Source organism: Prunus dulcis, chromosome 2 (assembly GCF_902201215.1).
Source record: "Prunus dulcis chromosome 2, ALMONDv2, whole genome shotgun sequence".
Taxonomy (NCBI): domain Eukaryota; kingdom Viridiplantae; phylum Streptophyta; class Magnoliopsida; order Rosales; family Rosaceae; genus Prunus; species Prunus dulcis.
Genome location: NC_047651.1, coordinates 16,142,294 through 16,160,347, shown reverse-complemented (window position 1 = coordinate 16,160,347; position 18,054 = coordinate 16,142,294). Strand labels below are relative to the sequence as shown.

Here is an 18,054-nt window from a genome sequence, read left to right as displayed (position 1 = left end):
TTACATCTGGAAAAAAATTTGCAGCCCATTCTAGGAACGAACCCTTCTCTAAGGTAAAACAATGTTTTTAGAAATCTTCAAATAGATTCATGGGATTTGCCAAATCAGACCCTTTAGATTTATAATGATGACAGATGGAATGGTGATTGACAACAATTGCTGTATACTTCCCTTGGAACTCAGAACAAGCCAATTCAGTGAATGTTCAGAAGATATGATTCGTTTACTTTATCCTTACAGCCTTACAACGAGTACAATGAAAAATAACTTTGTTCCTTCTTTAACAAAAATAACAAGGAGAAAAAGCTAATAATAAGGTCTCCTGCATCCTTCCCCCCACCGTTCTCCAATCAGAAGAAATGCAAAAAGTGACAAAAGGTGAAGTTTTTTGTTTTAATGAACAGAAAAGTGGGAATGTTTTTTCAATAAAACCAAAACTCAATAAACTGAGATTCTGAGTTTCAGGAATGAGGACCCATAAACTGTTTGTTCAGAGTGTTTATCTCTCTGTATCTAGCTAAAGCCACAAGATATGAAAAATGCATGAAACATAAATGGGTCTGAAAAATAAAGGACACCCCATCTCAGAGAACCCAATAAAAGAAAGACAGAGAGTGAGTGAGTCAAAAAGCCAATGAGAAATACAAACAAATGAAAAGCTTTTATCACATACAGGTAAATGCTTTAATCACAGAGGTGGAGTTTGAATGCGTATGAAATTATGACATGGACCCATTCATTAAGATAGATAGAGTAAGAAGAGCCACACAACACAAAGAGCAAACACACATAATAGAGATAGAAAGAGAGGGAAATACAAGCACATACAAATAACTGGGATATGCAAATTAGAAGATCCAAACGTGCACCAACATTGAGATAGGCGGACTCACAAAACGCACAAAAACCATCACAAAACGCACACAAACCACAAACCACAAAACGTGCACCAGCATTGCATTTTGTATAATAGTAGGATTTCCTAATGAACAGAACTCTGCTTAGAGAAGAACCCAATTGGACAAACTACAAATGAAATTGTAATTTACGTCATTGAGGAAGAAATGCAGCATACCCAGATGGAATTTCACCTCTTCAGGTAAGGTCAAAATCGGAGTCTGCAGAGCCCAATTGTGCAACGATGACGCTGGTGTGTGAAGATGACGCTGGCTGTGCAGGGAAGACTGGCTGTGCGACGATGACTCTGGCCGTGCGACGCTGACCAAGGCTGTGCGACGCTGATGCTGGAGGTGCGACGATGATGCTGGAGGTGCGACGCCAAACAGAATTTTGCTATGGGCTATAGATTGAAAAGAGGAATTAGGGTTGGCCTTTAGGAGCAAGAGCGCAAAAATGAAGTCGCTGAGAGGGTTTCAAATTTGAGTTTGAATTGGATTGGCCTTGACGGGTCAAATTGAATTGGGTTTGGGCTTTACGGTTAACATTAAATTGGGTTAGGGTTTAGGGTAAAAAAGATATTGGGTTGGGCTTTATGGTTAAAATTGAACTGGGTTGGGCTTTACAGTTAACATGATATTAAGTTGGGCTTTATGGTTCAAAATTCAATTGAGTTCGGGCGATAGTATTCAGATTGAAGTGTTTAGGGTTTAGAGTTTGTGGTTTATGCATACAAGTTAAAATTGGAATGGGTTGGACGTTACGGTAAAAATTTAATTGGGTTTATGCAATTCAGTGTTAGAAGTCAAGGGTTTAGGATTTACGGTTACAATTTCGGGTTGGGCTTTATGATTAACACTGAAATGGATTTGGCCTTTAGGGTTGAACGTATGGTTTATGTTTATAATTATATTGGATTCGGGTTATAGACTATTCGTAAGCCTAGGATTTAATAATTTTCAATGTTTCAAGTCGTATCTAATTGTTATATACACTTTTGAAAAGACGCGATACATTTACGAGTGGTTATATGCAATTGCATAAAATAATATGCAATTGCAGTATTCAGATGCAGTTCAGAGGTACCTGTGCGCAATTACAAATTTCGTACAACGGGTAGTTATAATGTTCACTTCGAACGTACAAACATAAAATTGAACAACCCAAACACAGATACGGATACATAGCACAATAGAGAAAACGTTAATATAACATGTTAATTTTGGATCACACTTCCAAATTGCAATGTAAACTAAAACATTACACTCTAATCCCTGAACTTGTAGTTTTCATCATCCGAGTCATCCGTGGACTCCCATTTTTCAACTTCCTCCCAATGCGTAATGAGCTTGTCACCGTAGCAATCACTGCACCATTCCGTCTTTTGAGGGGTGCACTTGCAAACAAGAGGAGATGGTGGCTTTGGAGGCGAGGGAGTTGGAGACCGGTAAACTTGAACATTATCGGAATTTACAGAAAAAAGATCCTTGCAAAGTTGACATGGACGCAAATCAGATGGAACATGTTTACAAAAGTTAGGAGTAACATGAACTTTGGGATCATTTGGATCCCAACCTTGCTGTTTTGGGTTGTTGACAACGTGAGGTTGGTTTGAAGAGGAAGCCATGCATTTGTGAGTGGGAGGCAGGCACTGAAATGCCCTTTATACTATAATGGAGTCAAGGGTTACTCATCCGGGAAAATTAACCCACCCAACTGACTTTTTTAAAGTAACAGAGTATTTGTTCACAGGAACGCAATACGTGCGTTCGTGGACAAAAGTTACCCGTTCGCCGAAAACATGGGCCAACCACCTTACTTTTTCAAGAAAACATTCGACTTTTTCACACGAACGCAAAAGGTACATTCGGTGAGGAAAGTTTCAAATTCGCTGGAAAAAGTAATCCAACCAACTTACTTTTTCAAACAAACGGAAAGATTGTTCAGACGAACGCCATACATACGTTCGTTGAGAAAAGTTACCCGATCGCCGAAAACATGGGCCAACCACCTTACTTTTTCAAGAAAACATTCGACTTTTTCACACGAACGCAAAAGGTACATTCGGTGAGGAAAGTTTTAAATTCGCTGGAAAAAGTAATCCAACCAACTTACTTTTTCAAACAAACGGAAAGATTGTTCAGACGAACGCCATACATACGTTCGTTGAGAAAAGTTACCCGATCGCCGAAAACATGGGCCAACCACCTTACTTTTTCAAGAAAACATTCGACTTTTTCACACGAACGCAAAAGGTACATTCGGTGAGGAAAGTTTTAAATTCGCTGGAAAAAGGAATCCAACCAACTTACTTTTTCAAACAAACGGAAAGATTGTTCAGACGAACGCCATACATACGTTCGTTGAGAAAAGTTACCCGATCGCCGAAAACATGGGCCAACCACCTTACTTTTTCAAGAAAACATTCGACTTTTTCACACGAACGCAAAAGGTACATTCGGTGAGGAAAGTTTTAAATTCGCTGGAAAAAGGAATCCAACCAACTTACTTTTTCAAACAAACGGAAAGATTGTTCAGACGAACGCCATACATACGTTCGTTGAGAAAAGTTACCCGATCGCCGAAAACATGGGCCAACCACCTTACTTTTTCAAGAAAACATTCGACTTTTTCACACGAACGCAAAAGGTACATTCGGTGAGGAAAGTTTTAAATTCGCTGGAAAAAGGAATCCAACCAACTTACTTTTTCAAACAAACGGAAAGATTGTTCAGACGAACGCCATGCATACGTTCGTTGAGAAAAGTTACCCGTTCGCCGAAAACATGGGCCAACCACCTTACTTTTTCAAGATAACATACTACTTTTTCACACGAACGCAAAAGGTACATTCGGTGAGGAAAGTTTTAAATTCGCTGAAAAAAGGAATCCAACCAACTTACTTTTTCAAACAAACGGAAAGATTGTTCAGACGAACGCCATACATGCGTTCGTTGAGAAAAGTTATCCGTTCGCAGAAAACATTAGAACCAAAACCTAACTTTTTCAAGTAAACTGAATACTTTTTCACACAAACGAAACATATGCGTTCACCGAGGAAAGTTTTATGTTCGCCGAAAAAAGATATCCAACCAACTTACTTTTTCAAACAAACAAAATGTTTGTTCTTGTTTCTGCAAAGGTTGTGTTCGTTCAGTAAAGTTACCCGTTCCCATAAAAAAGGTAAACACAAACGTACTTTTGTAAAAAAACGGGGCGTTTCTTCACAGGAACGCAATACGTGCGTTCCTTGAGAAAAGTGACCTGTTTGTCGAAAACATGCCTCAACCACCTGACTTTTTCAAACAAACGGATTACTTACTCACACAAATGCAACAGGTACGTTGGTGGAGGAAAGTTTGATGTTCGCTGAAAAAATAAATCCAACAAACTTTCTTTTTCAAAGAAACGGAGTACTTGTTTAACTGAACGTAAGCGTTGCGTTGGTTGAGTAAAGTAACCCGTTCCTCTAAAAATGAGTCAAACCAAAAGACATTTTCTAATGAACATGGTGTTGGTTGAAGTGAACGTTTGTTTACAAAACTTTGACCTTCTAACGACAAAGGAACCCAATCCAAATGACAAAGTACCAAATACCAGCTACCAACTACAGACGAAGGATTATTTAAGGAGTTACTTCCTATACATTTTCAACTCAAACATTGGAACCTCTTTTAGTAATACACAACCTGAAAGAGAAAAACGAAAACCCAAATAATGTCACATTCAATGGTTGGTAGCTCAAGAGGCTCCTCCACGCCTAACAAGAAGGGGGTGGGTGATGATGATGGTGTTGATTGTTCGTATTATATCCGCCAGCAAGTGCAACGAGCCCATGATGTCACAAAGCCTCCGACTGAGGCTAGTAACAACATCTTTCATGAAGGAGATTCAACCACCAAGTACGAAATTTACAATGGGGGGATTGAGATCGGCTTTGAGATGTTTAGGAAATACGCTCAGCTTGTTGATGCTGGTTCAAAAAAGTGGGACAAAATCGAGTTATACGAAGCAATTGCTGTATTGGAGAAGCGAGCTCCGTGAAGCATCGGTATTTTATGATTTGCGTAGTGTTGTTTGTCATAATTTCGGATGTAATTTCAGATGTTATAATTTCAACCGTACTATCGGATGTTAAATGTTATAATCAGTATGGTAGAATAGTTTGAGGGTTTAGTTTTGTAAAAAAAAAAAAAAAAACCCATAAATATGGTTAGGAGACCTTTATTATGTATTATGTATTATGAATGAACTAGGAACTCCTGTTTTCGTAAATGACGTCTGGGCCCCAGATATGCTATAATGTTCCCTTGGTGGCAACAAAAAAACTCATGTGTGCAATGTTTTACACGAAGTACATAATATGCATTTGGCCGTCATGTAATGCAATTGAACATGATATAATGCAAAAGCAAAGTTCCTGTATGCAAAACGGGATAAGTACATGCAATTGCACTACCTTAACCATTAACCCTACGTGCATGCAGTTGCACTAAAAGTAATTACATTTCAGTGTTTGGGGCTTTCCAGTCGTGAAATGTTTGGATGTTGTGAAGAAAACCAAAAAAACATTTGTAAGCAAACAATGGAATTCAATTACATGATGTGCAACAGTCGTGCATGCAATTGCACTCGCTATATTACAAAAGAACCCCGACTGTGCGCAAATAGGGATATATACATGCAATTACGCCTAATTTATAAAGTGTAATCCCTTACGACCTACTGTCAAACTTTCTACTTTGCTTGGGAGCGTGTCATTGGCTTCCTTGCGATGGGATGATGAGGGATGGATGGACCATGTTGGGCCAACATGTCAAGTTCCTCGTCGACAACTCTTCGAGCGGACTCCCTTACTTCCTTTAGACGCGTGTTTTTTGGGTTCTTCAGCAACGATAGTGCAACGCGAACCCGCTCGCTCGCATGTTGAAACTGCAAAAAAAATAACAACCCGTCAAAGAAATGATTGAAAACAAATATCTGACATGGAAGACAAAACTATGAAACGAAATTTATGCCGACTCACTTTATTGGAACCGTGTGATGTGCATTCAATATCTTCTAGCCAATTCATGACGAAGATACCACAATCGCATCCATTTAGTTGTCTGCGGGCCTTGTCAGTTCGCACAATGTTGAATTTTGCAAACTGCCATCCTTTGTCAAAATGTTTGACAATCTCATCTTTATAAATGTAGTCCAACACTTTCATCTACACCACAATCAATTCAAATCAATTCATAGTCGGGATGTTAGGAGAATAAAAATACAAACCAAAAATAGGTAAATTAAACTTACAATTCGTTCCGCTAATTGATAACGAGATGCGTTGTATTTAGCAGCGGGGAGACTATCCCATAGTTCAACCTTTTTATCACCCATAAGCACCACTAGCAAATACCAATGACTCCCAATTCGATCCAAAACAGGAATGAAAATCTAGGAGCACAATGACTTCCTTAGAAAAACATGCGTATACAAAAGTGCACTAAAGATATTGTAAAAAATAACTTAAATCGATACCTTCTCGCACTTCCTAAGGCCTACGGTGAACCGTTTGGAGAGTTCCCTTCTAAGTTTGACACCCAATTCAAAAAGTTTCCCATCACTTGTATTATTTACTTGCTCCTACATTCACATATACTATAAGCGTAAATTCATTTACTAAATCACAAACTATAATAGTTTGAAAAATATGAATGCTTACCGACATATATGTGTGGAAGTACCAATTCCCTGACCCCTTTTCTTGTAGATAATAGACTTGCGCGTTCAGTACTCTATCATTAATCCACATTTCGGGCCTCAGGCACATGAACTCATCTCTCGTGACATGATGTCCGTTTTCTATTTCAATTATACGTTCGTCACTATAACAAAAGAAGAAACCAATTGTTATAGTTAAATTCACGTACGGGACAACATATAAGGAATTTGGTCAATTTCATAATTCAACATTTGTATGTAAGTAGTTACCTTGAAAAGTTGTTTGACCTAAAAATGTAACTGAATAATTCAAAATCGGAGTCTTGTAAGTCCTCGGGTTTTAATTTGAAAGGCCCAATTTTAATCTTAGACGACGTCTTTTGCACAGCCTTTCCTTTTGCATTTGACGGGTCAACCCATGGCTCTCTACAATGAAGCCCTGGACGCCTTTCAGCCGTTCGACGTGTTTGAATTCGACTTTGATCACCACGGGCCAATTTTGTGAACTTCCTCTTTTCCACGCCAAATTTCAACTGTGGAAAAGGGAATCCAAATATTACAGTTTGAAAAAAAAAATAAAAATCAGTATTTTACAACTATGTAAATAAATGCGTACTGAATAAACGTAAAAGATAACAACAAACTCGATCTTGAAACTCCTAATCGCTCATCATACCTCAGGTTCACTGAAAGTCTGTCCATCCGGTAATGGCGTCCAAGGATTGTTTACATGAACTGGACCTTTCTCCTTTAATTTCCTAGATTCTTCACCCTTCTTCTTCACAGCATTCTCACCACCTTCATCTCGTATTTTCGGTGGCCCGTCCTCCTTAGTTTGATTCACATCTTCATGTCTTGCGTCTTTCATAAAGGACCTCACTTCACTCATTACCTTGTCAGTGAGTTCCAACACTGAACGCTCGACCTGTGCCTGTATTACTGGAGCCAAACTCATAGAAACTTGTTGAACTATTCTTTCAACGTTTACTCCAGACACTTCATTTGTTCGACGGTGCTGTGAAACAACCCGCACGGTAGGAGTATCAAACCCACCTTGCTTGATAACCCATCTAATCATTTTCCACACTGAGTTATTGTCCCAAGACACAATGGGATCCACAGACTTATCAACAAATACTCCACCATGGACAATTGAATCGAAATACAATAGTTGAAGAAAAAGCAATGACCCACTTACATATGCAACTTTCTTCGCTTTGAACGACCTAACACCTTCACATAAGAAGTTGAATCCATGGTCGGCCCAGTTCTTGGTCTCTATCTTCCCTGGGATCGTCAAGAAAGTTAAATATTCCCGGTCACTGATAGTGAAGATGTGGGGCAAAGTATAGTGCCAAGTGCAAACATCACAAATCGAACTTGAAAGTCCTCATTCGCATTTTTGCACTTTTCCAATTGTTCAGCTAAACCCTTTACTAATACTCTTTTGCCATTTCCACCGAAACTCTTGACTAATTGTTTCACCTTTTCATCTTCTACCGGCCTGTCGAGTTGAACATCCTCGCCGGTGTTCTTAAGACCCATAACACGCCCAAACTCATCGGCACTTATTCTAATCACATTGCCGTGCAGTTCTATAGAAGACGTATCAGGATTGAACTTTTGAATCAAACAATGGCATAATTGGCGGTGTAAACGAGTGCACGACAAAGATGCCACATTACCGAACCCAATAGCCTTAATTGCTAACCGCTTCTCCTCTGACAATTTTTCCACCGTACGATGGAATCGGTCCGGGCTGCATCTAGTTATCCAACTCATCTCATTCACTGAGTCGTTTACTTGCCCGCTTGAACCTTCTAAGGCAGAACCATATGTTGCCTTCTCTGTAGTGTTCAATTTCCTCCACTTATTACTAATCTCTTCTTGTACCTGAAATAAAAAATTGTCATGAATATACCCTTCTTAATAAAATAATTAATAAACTGACCAAATCATTGTCATCTCTCACCTTATGGTCCAACTTTGCATTGGCCACTTTCCCCATTTCTTGTCGTTCTTTTTTCCTGAAAATCATTTATTTTTTTTTAAAAAAAACCATTATAATATTAAGCAACCACATTTCCAATTTGTAGATGTACGTGTAACTTACATGAAATTAAAAAAAGCATCTCGGCCAACTCTTGTTTGTTGCACAGTTGTCTCGGCCTTGCGCTTTCCTTTCGCTGATCGCCTTTTTTGAGCTTCCATAACTTGCACAAATCAAGTACAAAACACTATCATGCAATTGTCTCTAGAGCCGATCATTTGAATACTAATCCAATGCCTAATACACCCTAAACCCCGTAAACCCCGTAAACCCAGTAAACACTACAACATCACGTTGCTTAATTCAAAAAATACGGGGACCAGGATTTGCACACAGTTGCTTAGTAATTGCATGTACTGATATGCAATTGCACGACACTACTTGCAAGTGCATCAGCCCTTGATTATAACATTGCACAGATAATGCACACAACCCACCAATGCATTTCTATATTGGGCGGACATTCTGACTCATTTCAAATCCCAATCCAAATCTTAACCATTCCTAACATTACACTTTCGGAACAGTTTACTCCCCATACAAAAAATTCAAAAACACATTCAAACCTACCTACCTACCACGAAATCACCTCACGTGCATAATTTCAAAACAAAACTATATACTGTAATTGCATTCAGTTACTTGGATTTGCATACAGGCGATTAGTAATTGCATATAGAGATATGCAATTGCATGAACAGAACAACCATGAATGTGAGATACCCACTTCACCTCACGACACTTTCAGACTGAGAAACCCACTTCATCTCATGAATGTGAGAAACCTACTTCCCCTCTTGCCCCAATTCATCACCACAGAAATTCAATTAACAATAACATAAAACATAGTGTTAACTTACCTTCACAAGGAACTAATACCAAATGCTTTCACAAGGGCTCGATTGCAGATGAGAGGAGTGCCAACAACCTACCAGCGACTGGAAAAACTGAATTCCAATTCCTATTATCAACCCAAAATGCTAACCCAAAAAATTTCCCCAAAATCCAAACCCTAGAATATGGGGTTTTCTACAATGATGACAAAGAAGAGAGAGAGGTTGCAGAGACAAGGAAGAAACTTTCTACAGAAGAGGAGTTGAAGAAGATGACTTTGATCAGAAGAGGAGTTGAAGAAGATGACTTCGTGTAATGAAGATGTTTCAAAGTTGAAGCCGTGCGAAATAGGAGACCACCTCAACCTGTTGACCAGGTCAGCAGGTTTCGTATGCTTTTTTAAACTCCTCACGTGATGGGCTGCACGGGTGCACCCGATGCACCACAGACGACCTCTTGTATAAATGTGTCGCGTATCTATTAGAAATATAGTACAATGTAGAATTCATTACTCTAAACAAAATACATGTAGGGACCACACCAAGAACATTGTTTTGCTTCAAATGTAAGTTGTTTATGAGGCTGTCCTTGCAACTGCACGCAGAAGGAGATCCATGTGAAGGGTGAACGTGGTCTTTATAGGTTATAGTTTTTGTTTCATTTGCCAATTTGAAGAGGAAGAAGGAAAGAAGAGCCGTCGATACTATCTTCATCTGTCGATAAGCAAAGTTTTTTTCTAGACATATCCGAGAACCTACCTGTAAGTAACACAAGTGAAACTATTGATGTAAGTTCAAATTAGATTAATTCATGAACATATGTGATAAAGAAATAAAAAATATGATGCTAACGTGAAATGAGACAAATTTGAATGGCGATTCAGGCTGGAAAACTCCATTCTTGAGCCATCTTTCAGGCCGGAAATCCTCAGCATCTTCTCCTCAAATATAAGGCATTCTGCCCATGGCATAGGCCATGTAGTATATTCCATCTCCTTTTTTCAATCTAAAGCCATCAGGAAGAATGTCATCTATCTCTGCACATCTCCCATCCTAAGAGGAAGCCAAAGACATAAAGAAAAGTTTAGGGATGAAGTGAAACGATGGGTCAAAGTTCCTGCGGCATTGCTAAATTTTTCCCTAAAGATTAAATAAGTTAACCAGCATCTCAGTGGGAAATTTTCATAAACATATATACCAGGTTATTTGAGTATACATACCACAGGAACTGCAGGGTATAGCCTCAAAGTTTCTGTTATTGCCGCGTGAAGATAATGCATTTCTTCAAGAGCTGCATCAGTTATATTGGCCACAAGTTCATCCTGGTCACCAACCTGACCACCAACAACATCCCTCACTTCTTCTCTCTCTCTCTCTCTCTCTCTCTCTCTCTCTCTCTCTCTCTCTTGAGGGATGTCGTTGTACAAGAAGTGAGGGATGTCGTTGGCAATCATATCGGTAAAGCGAAAATCGTTGAATTTGAGGCGAACATAACTGATGCATCTCTTGGACAAATGCATTATGTTCACGCGGCACTGACAGAGACGTTGAGGCTATACCCTGCAGTTCCCATTGTATGTATATACTTCAATAACCCTGTCTTAGTTTGCTTTATGATTTTCTGAATGAGATGCTTGCTATTCGTTATACTTGTTCTAGTTTTTTTAATGAGAATCTAAACAGGGCAGTGTCAAAGCCTTGATAAAATCTTGTGCTAATTTTATAAAAACCAACACCATGTAGTGTTGGCTATTGTGAAAGAAGAGAGGTCTAATTGTTTGTCAGTTCCCATTATGGCCAAATTTATAAGCACTGAAAATATTGACATCTTTGTGTGTTTGGCTATTGTGAAAGAAGAGAGGTCTAATTGTTAGTCAGTTCCCATTATGGCCAAATTTATAAGCACTGAAAATATTGACATCTTTGTGTGTTTGGCTTTCCTCTAAGGATGGGAGATATGCTGTGAGATCCCACATCGACCAAACGGAGAGGGGGTGATGTGCCTTATATGGCACACCTCGCATCCATCTAGTAGGAGGCCTCTGGGGAGTGAGAATGTAGCTGCCCCGGAACAAATCCTTGCGGGTCACTGTCGAGTGGGCCCAGAGAGGACAATATCTTGCTAGATGGGATGCCCCCAACTTTCACGAGGCCTTTGGGCAGGCAACTCGGCTTAGGGGGTTGTGGAGGAACTCAGAAGTTAGCTTGAGTTGGGCTGGAGCAATCCAGGATGGGTGACCACCCAGGAAGTTGCCAAGTGAGCTCTAGAAACAAAAACAAACCGTATGGGCTGGTGAGAAATGTAGCCGTGCCCAAAGGGACGGACAATATCGCCTACGGGGGCAGTCCGGGTGGTGTGGCAATTTATTGTAAGATCCCACATCAACAAAGCGGAGAGGGGTGATGTGCCTTATATGTGCACACCGAGATCCATCCAGCACGAGGCCTTTTGGGGAGCTCATCGGCTTCGAAGTGTAGGAACTCAAGAAGCGAAAGTTGGGGGCTAAGAGCAATCCAATCCCAAAGATGGGTGACCCTTTGGGAAGGAAGTTGCTCACGAAGTTCCTAGAAACAAAAGTGAGTGAGGGCGAGAGGGGGCCTAAAAGCGGACAATATCGTCCTTACTGGCCGAGTTGATCCCAGGATGTGACAATTTGGTATCGAGCCCACACGTGTTAGTGGTGCGAGTGTGTCTATGAGAGAGGAGGGCGTCGGATCCCATAAAGGGGGGGGTGGATTGTGAGATCACACATCGACAAAAGGGAAGGGTGATGATAATGCCTTATATGGCACACCTAGCATCCATCTAGTAGGAGGAGTTCTCCTCGGGAGTGAGAAATGTAGCTACTTGCCGGGAACAAATCTTTTTTAAGTCCACTTGTCGAGTGGGGAGAGGAGAGGACAATATCTTGCTAGATGGGATGCCCCCAACTTTCACGAGGAGGCCTTTTGGGAGCTCACTGGCTTCGGGTTCGTAGGAACTCCGAAGTTAAGCGAGTTGGAGGCTGGAGCAATCCCAGGATGGGTGACCACCCTGGGAAGTTGCTTCGTGAGCTCCCGAAACAAAACCGTGCGGGCTGGTGAGAATGTAGCCAGGCCCAAAGCGGACAATATCGCGCTACGGCGGAGCCGGTCCGGGGTGTGACAATTTGGTATCGGAGCCACTCTGCCGTGTGGTGCGAGTGTGCCGACGAGGATGTCGGATCCCTTAAGGGGGGTGGATTGTGAGATCCCACATCGACCAAACGGAGAGGGGGTGATGTGCCTTATATGGCACACCTCGCATCCATCTAGAAGGAGGCCTCTGGGGAGTGAGAATGTAGCTGCCCCGGAACAAATCCTTGCGGGACACTGTCGAGTGGGCCCAGAGAGGACAATATCTTGCTAGATGGGATGCCCCCAACTTGTACGAGGCCTTTTGGGAGCTCACTGGCTTCGGAGTTGTAAGAACTCCGAAGTTAAGCGAGTTGGAGGCTGGAGCAATCCCAGGATGGGTGACCACCCTGGGAAGTTGCTTCGTGAGCTTCCAGAAACAAAACCGTGCGGGCTGGTGAGAATGTAGCCAGGCCCAAAGCGGACAATATCGCGCTACGGCGGAGCCGGTCCGGGGTGTGACAATTTGGTATCGGAGCCACTCTGCCGTGTGGTGCGAGTGTGCCGACGAGGACGTCGGATCCCTTAAGGGGGGTGGATTGTGAGATCCCACATCGACCAAACGGAGAGGGGGTGATGTGCCTTATATGGCACACCTCGCATCCATCTAGTATGAGGCCTCTGGGGAGTGAGAATGTAGCTGCCCCGGAACAAATCCTTGCGGGACACTGTCGAGTGGGCCCAGAGAGGACAATATCTTGCTAGATGGGATGCCCCCAACTTTCACGAGGCCTTTTGGGAGCTCACTGGCTTCGGAGTTATAAGAACTCCGAAGTTAAGCGAGTTGGGGGCTAGAGCAATCCCAGGATGGGTGACCCACTGGGAAGTTGCTCGTGAGCTCCCAGAAACAAAACCGTACGGGCAGAGAGGGGGGCCCAAAGCGGACAATATCGTGCTACGACGGAGTTGATCCCGGGATGTGACATATGCAGAGGTAGATGACATTCTTCCTGATGGCTTTAGAGTGAGAAAAGGAGATTGAGTAAACTACATGACCTATGCCATGGGCAGAATGCCTTATATCTGGGGAAAAGATGCTGACGATTTCCGACCTGAAAGATGGCTCAACAATGGAATTTTCCAGCCCGAATCACCCTTTAAATTCGTCGCATTTCACGTTAGTACCTTATTTCCATTTTCTTTATCACACAGATTAGTCATCCAAGTGTTCACTCACAGTTCTACTTGTGCTATTTGCAGGCAGGTCCTCGAATTTGTCTAGGGAAGGACTTTGCTTACCGGCAAATGAAGATAGTAGCGATTGCTCTTCTTTGCTTCTTCCGCTTTAAATTGGCTGATGAAACGAGAAGTGTAACATATAGGACCATGTTCACCCTGCACATAGATGGCAGTCTCCCTATGCTTGCAGTTCTAAGGACAGCCTGATAAACTTCCTCCATGTGAAGCTGAAGCAAAACAATGTTCACTTTGATGAACTCTTGTGATATTGGAGTGTGAACACTTTCTTTATGTATATACAATTAAATGACACGATAGCATGTGATATGTTATATTTAAATAGAAACAACCTTGTTGTAATATGTCATGAACCTTCCAATCCAATATTGCTCATAAAAAACCATTGACCTTTTCAAATCCAAACCAATAATGCTCATAATAATGTCCAACTCTATCAAGTTCATGAGGCCTACCACTTAAGTTCTTTTAATTAATTTAAATCGACAAGGAAAAATAAATAACATTATATTATTAGTTATTTACTTAAATGATCTTTAAACTTATACCTGATTTGTATTTTGGTCTTTCAATTAAATTATTCACTCAAATGATCCATCAATTCTATATTATTCAGCAAATTGGTTCACCATTACATTCTGTCAATATTTCCGTTAAATATAAGGGCAAATTAGTCATTTCATATATAATTATTGATATTTAAATCATAGCTATATTAGTTATTGAAATTTGAAGTTTTATGGCATGTTGCGTTTTAGAATTGTTAGATACGCTAGAAAATGAAAAAATTATGTAGCAAGTTGTGAATTTTTTTGTTGTAATTGGATAAATTATGTTGGGAAATGGAAAAGGAAAGAGAACTGTTTTAGGCTTGAGGTTTCCTTTTTAAATTGGTTTGGTTTGGTTTGGTTTGGTTTCCTCCGTAATTTTTGTCAAAACCAAATCAAACCAAACCGTTAAATTGTAATTGGTTTGGCAATGGTTTAGAGATAAAAAGGATCCAATCTGGACTGTGCCCACCCCTACTTTCTAGACTGCTTGTTTGTGTGGGCAAAAATGAAAAGAAATGACATCAAATCTTTGCTGAGGTTCTCCCAAGATTGCAGAGAGTTTCTAGGGGTGATGAAAGTCATGGTTGTTTCCATTATCTACAAATTACAAACAGAATACAGAGCAAAAACCTTCAAATATCATAACAATATCATAATATGTGATAACCTTGAACATTGATTTTCTTCAGATATAGGAAATTTTATGAGGTTGCCCTTGGAACTGCAAGCATAGGGAGGCTGCCATCTATGTGAAGGGTGAACATGGTCCTATATGTTACAGCTTTTGTTTCATCAGCCAATTTGAAGCGGAAGAAGCAAAGAAGAGCCATTGCTACTATCTTCATCTGCCGGTAAGCAAAGTCCTTCCCTAAACAGATCCGAGGACCTGCCTGCAAGTAGCACCAATTCAATGAAACAACTATTAGTGAACATTAGGATGATTAAGCTATGTGACAAATAAAAAGAAATTAAATTACTCACGTGAAATGTGACAAATTTGAAGGGTGATTCAGACTGAAAAATTCCGTTGTTGAGCCATCTTTCAGGCCGGAAATCGTCAGCATCTTTTCCCCAAATATAAGGCATTCTGCCCATGGCATAGGCCATGTAGTTTACTCCATCTCCTTTTCTCACTCTAAAGCCATCAGGAAGAATGTCATCTACCTCTGCACATCTCCCATCCTTAGAGGAAAGCCAAAGGCACAAAGAAGTCAATATTTTCAGTGCTTACGCATTTGGCCTTAACTTTAGTATATGAAAATTTCACCCTAATGTACAGAACCATAGATATTAAACTCATTTCCCTAATGGAAACTGAAGAATAATTAGGCTTAAACATCTTTGGTTTGATAATAGCCAACACAATGGGGTACGCTCAAGGAATATTTATCTTGTGGCGTTGGTTTTGATATATTTAGCACAGATTTTATCAAGGCTTTGGCACTGTCCTGTTTAGGTTCTCACAAACAACTATAACAAATAACAATATCTCATTCAAAAACTATCCATAAAGAAAATTAATACAGGGTTATTGGAGTATATGCATACAATGGGAACTGCAGGGTATAGCCTCAACGTTTCTGTCAATGCCGCGTGAAGGTAATGCATTTGTTCAAGAGTTCCATCAGTAATGTTCTCCACAAATTCATCGATTTTCGCTTCACCGACCTGATTACCAACAACATCCCTCACTTCTTGTACAATTTTTTCCTGTATTAGAGGGTTCTTGCTGAGCAGGTAAAAGAACCATGAGAGTGTATTTGCACTGGTGTCTTTGCCAGCAATCATAAAATTCAGAATGATGTCCCTTAGATATTTGTCATTCATTTCCTCTGGATCCTTCTTGCTCTCCAATAGAAACCTTGATAGTATGTCTTCCTTGTCATTCTTTGAAACATACAATAAAATTCAAAGTTTCATTAATAAAACTGATGCTATAAAATGGAAACTTCAATGCAGAATCAAAAGAAAAAAAAATGATATACGAACATGCAAAGCCACTACACAAGTGTAAAATTCACTTACAACATCCTTTTGCTCCTCCAGAAATTTCCTCTTGCTCCTGATAACTTGGTGCACAAAATCATCAATGACTTTGACATACTTTTTAAGGGAGGCCTCGGAACCAAGGTTGAGAAATCTTTTCAGTTTCCAGAATGGATCAACATAGCGGAAATAGGTTAAAGCAGTTGATTCATCAAAGGCCTTCATAAATGCAGTCCCTTCTTTGCTTGACCCCTCCAAGCAATTCAGGTCTATTCCAAACCCAACTTTGAATATGGAGTCCAAGGTACATCTCATGAGCAAATCCTACAAAATGAATCATAAACAAAAAAAGGTAAATAACAACTTATATCATTACATCAGCTGTTATGAAATCAGATTCATCTTCTATCCTCCAAGTTACTTACAAAATAGATAGAAAATCCTGAACATTGGGAGTTTACAAGCTGAGTACTTTTATGGTATGATTCATCCCCTAATTTCACAGATCATGATTTCTTCTCTCTACTCTTTTGTACCAAAAACCACCCAAATTCAAGTTGACCTAGCTCAGCCCTCTAAATTGATTAATGTTTTATCAAACCAACTTGATCAAGGAGACACTAAACAAGTTTATACCAGCCAGTTATATATTATCTGTATGTCAAATGTCAAATTTAGTTCTGCTATTATTAAATAACTCTATGTGATTTAAACAAGATCACAAGACAAGTTACGAACAAGAAAAGATATGTTGGCGTTTTCAGATTACTGACTTGCATATCAAAAACCCTCCTGGCAACTGAAATCTCAAAAATAACTTTAACCAGTTTGGCAGCGTTTCTTCTAAACACAGAGCAGCTAACATCTCTAAGAACTCTCGTGGAGAACTCAAAGCTCGCGAGCTTCCTCTGCTGCTTCCACTTTTCTCCATCAACAATAAATATCCCTTGGCCAAAAACATCAGACAGAATAGCTTGGTTATACTCCCCTTTCGAATAGCTGCCAAAGTTGGTCTTCAGAACATGCTCAATGTTTCGCGTGTCAGTTGTGTATATTGCGCTGTGTTCCGGGGCCAGAAGCCTGTAAGTTGTGTGTTTTTTGGCGACTTCAGTTTGGTAGTCATAGAGTCTGTTGAAGTATAAGAGCTGGTGGAGGACAGTGCCTTTTACAGGTGGGTAGTTGGGGTTTCTGATGGACTTGCCTGTGAAGATTCTAAGTATGAAGAGGGATAAGGTTAGGAAGAGAAAGAACAATATGAAGGTGAAGATGATATAGAAAATACCCATCTTTCTTTTAGCTAACTAGAGGCCTTACAGAGTAGTAGATAGTCTAGAGAGAGAAGAGAGAGAGAGAGAGAGAGAGAGAACTTTGGCCCCTTAGAGAGAGAGAGAGAGTAGTAGATAAACTGAAAATGAAATGAAGAGAAGACAGAAATGCAACCAGACAGCACTCTACGCAGATCTATAATATAAAGAATATTTACTTAAATTATTTCAATTTGTATTTTGATTCCTCAATTAAATTATATTATTTTAAGTTAAAACTTATAGGGAAATAGCTTAAAATACCACTAATTTTATAATTTTTTGTCAAAATACCACCCCTCCCCAAAATTTTTAAAACTACCACTTATAAATACATCTTTATTGTAAACCGATTGCACTCATATTACTTTTTCAGA

At 40.1% G+C, this 18,054-nt stretch overlaps 1 protein-coding gene and 1 pseudogene across 1 annotated transcript; one reads left to right on the top strand and one right to left on the bottom strand.

Annotated features, from left to right (window-relative positions):
• The first annotated feature begins 10,892 nt into the window (after positions 1-10,892).
• On the top strand, positions 10,893-14,161 carry LOC117618258 (annotated as a pseudogene).
• An 845-nt stretch (positions 14,162-15,006) lies between these two features.
• On the bottom strand, positions 15,007-17,772 carry LOC117617376 (cytochrome P450 704C1-like). The gene is made up of 5 exons (XM_034346719.1): positions 17,147-17,772; positions 16,413-16,697; positions 15,936-16,274; positions 15,369-15,569; positions 15,007-15,277 (listed from the first exon to the last, which is right to left on the bottom strand). The coding sequence occupies exons 1-5, from the start codon at positions 17,657-17,659 to the stop codon at positions 15,089-15,091; spliced, it is 1,527 nt and encodes a 508-aa protein (XP_034202610.1). The 5' UTR covers positions 17,660-17,772; the 3' UTR covers positions 15,007-15,088.
• Between the last annotated feature and the right edge of the window lie 282 nt (positions 17,773-18,054).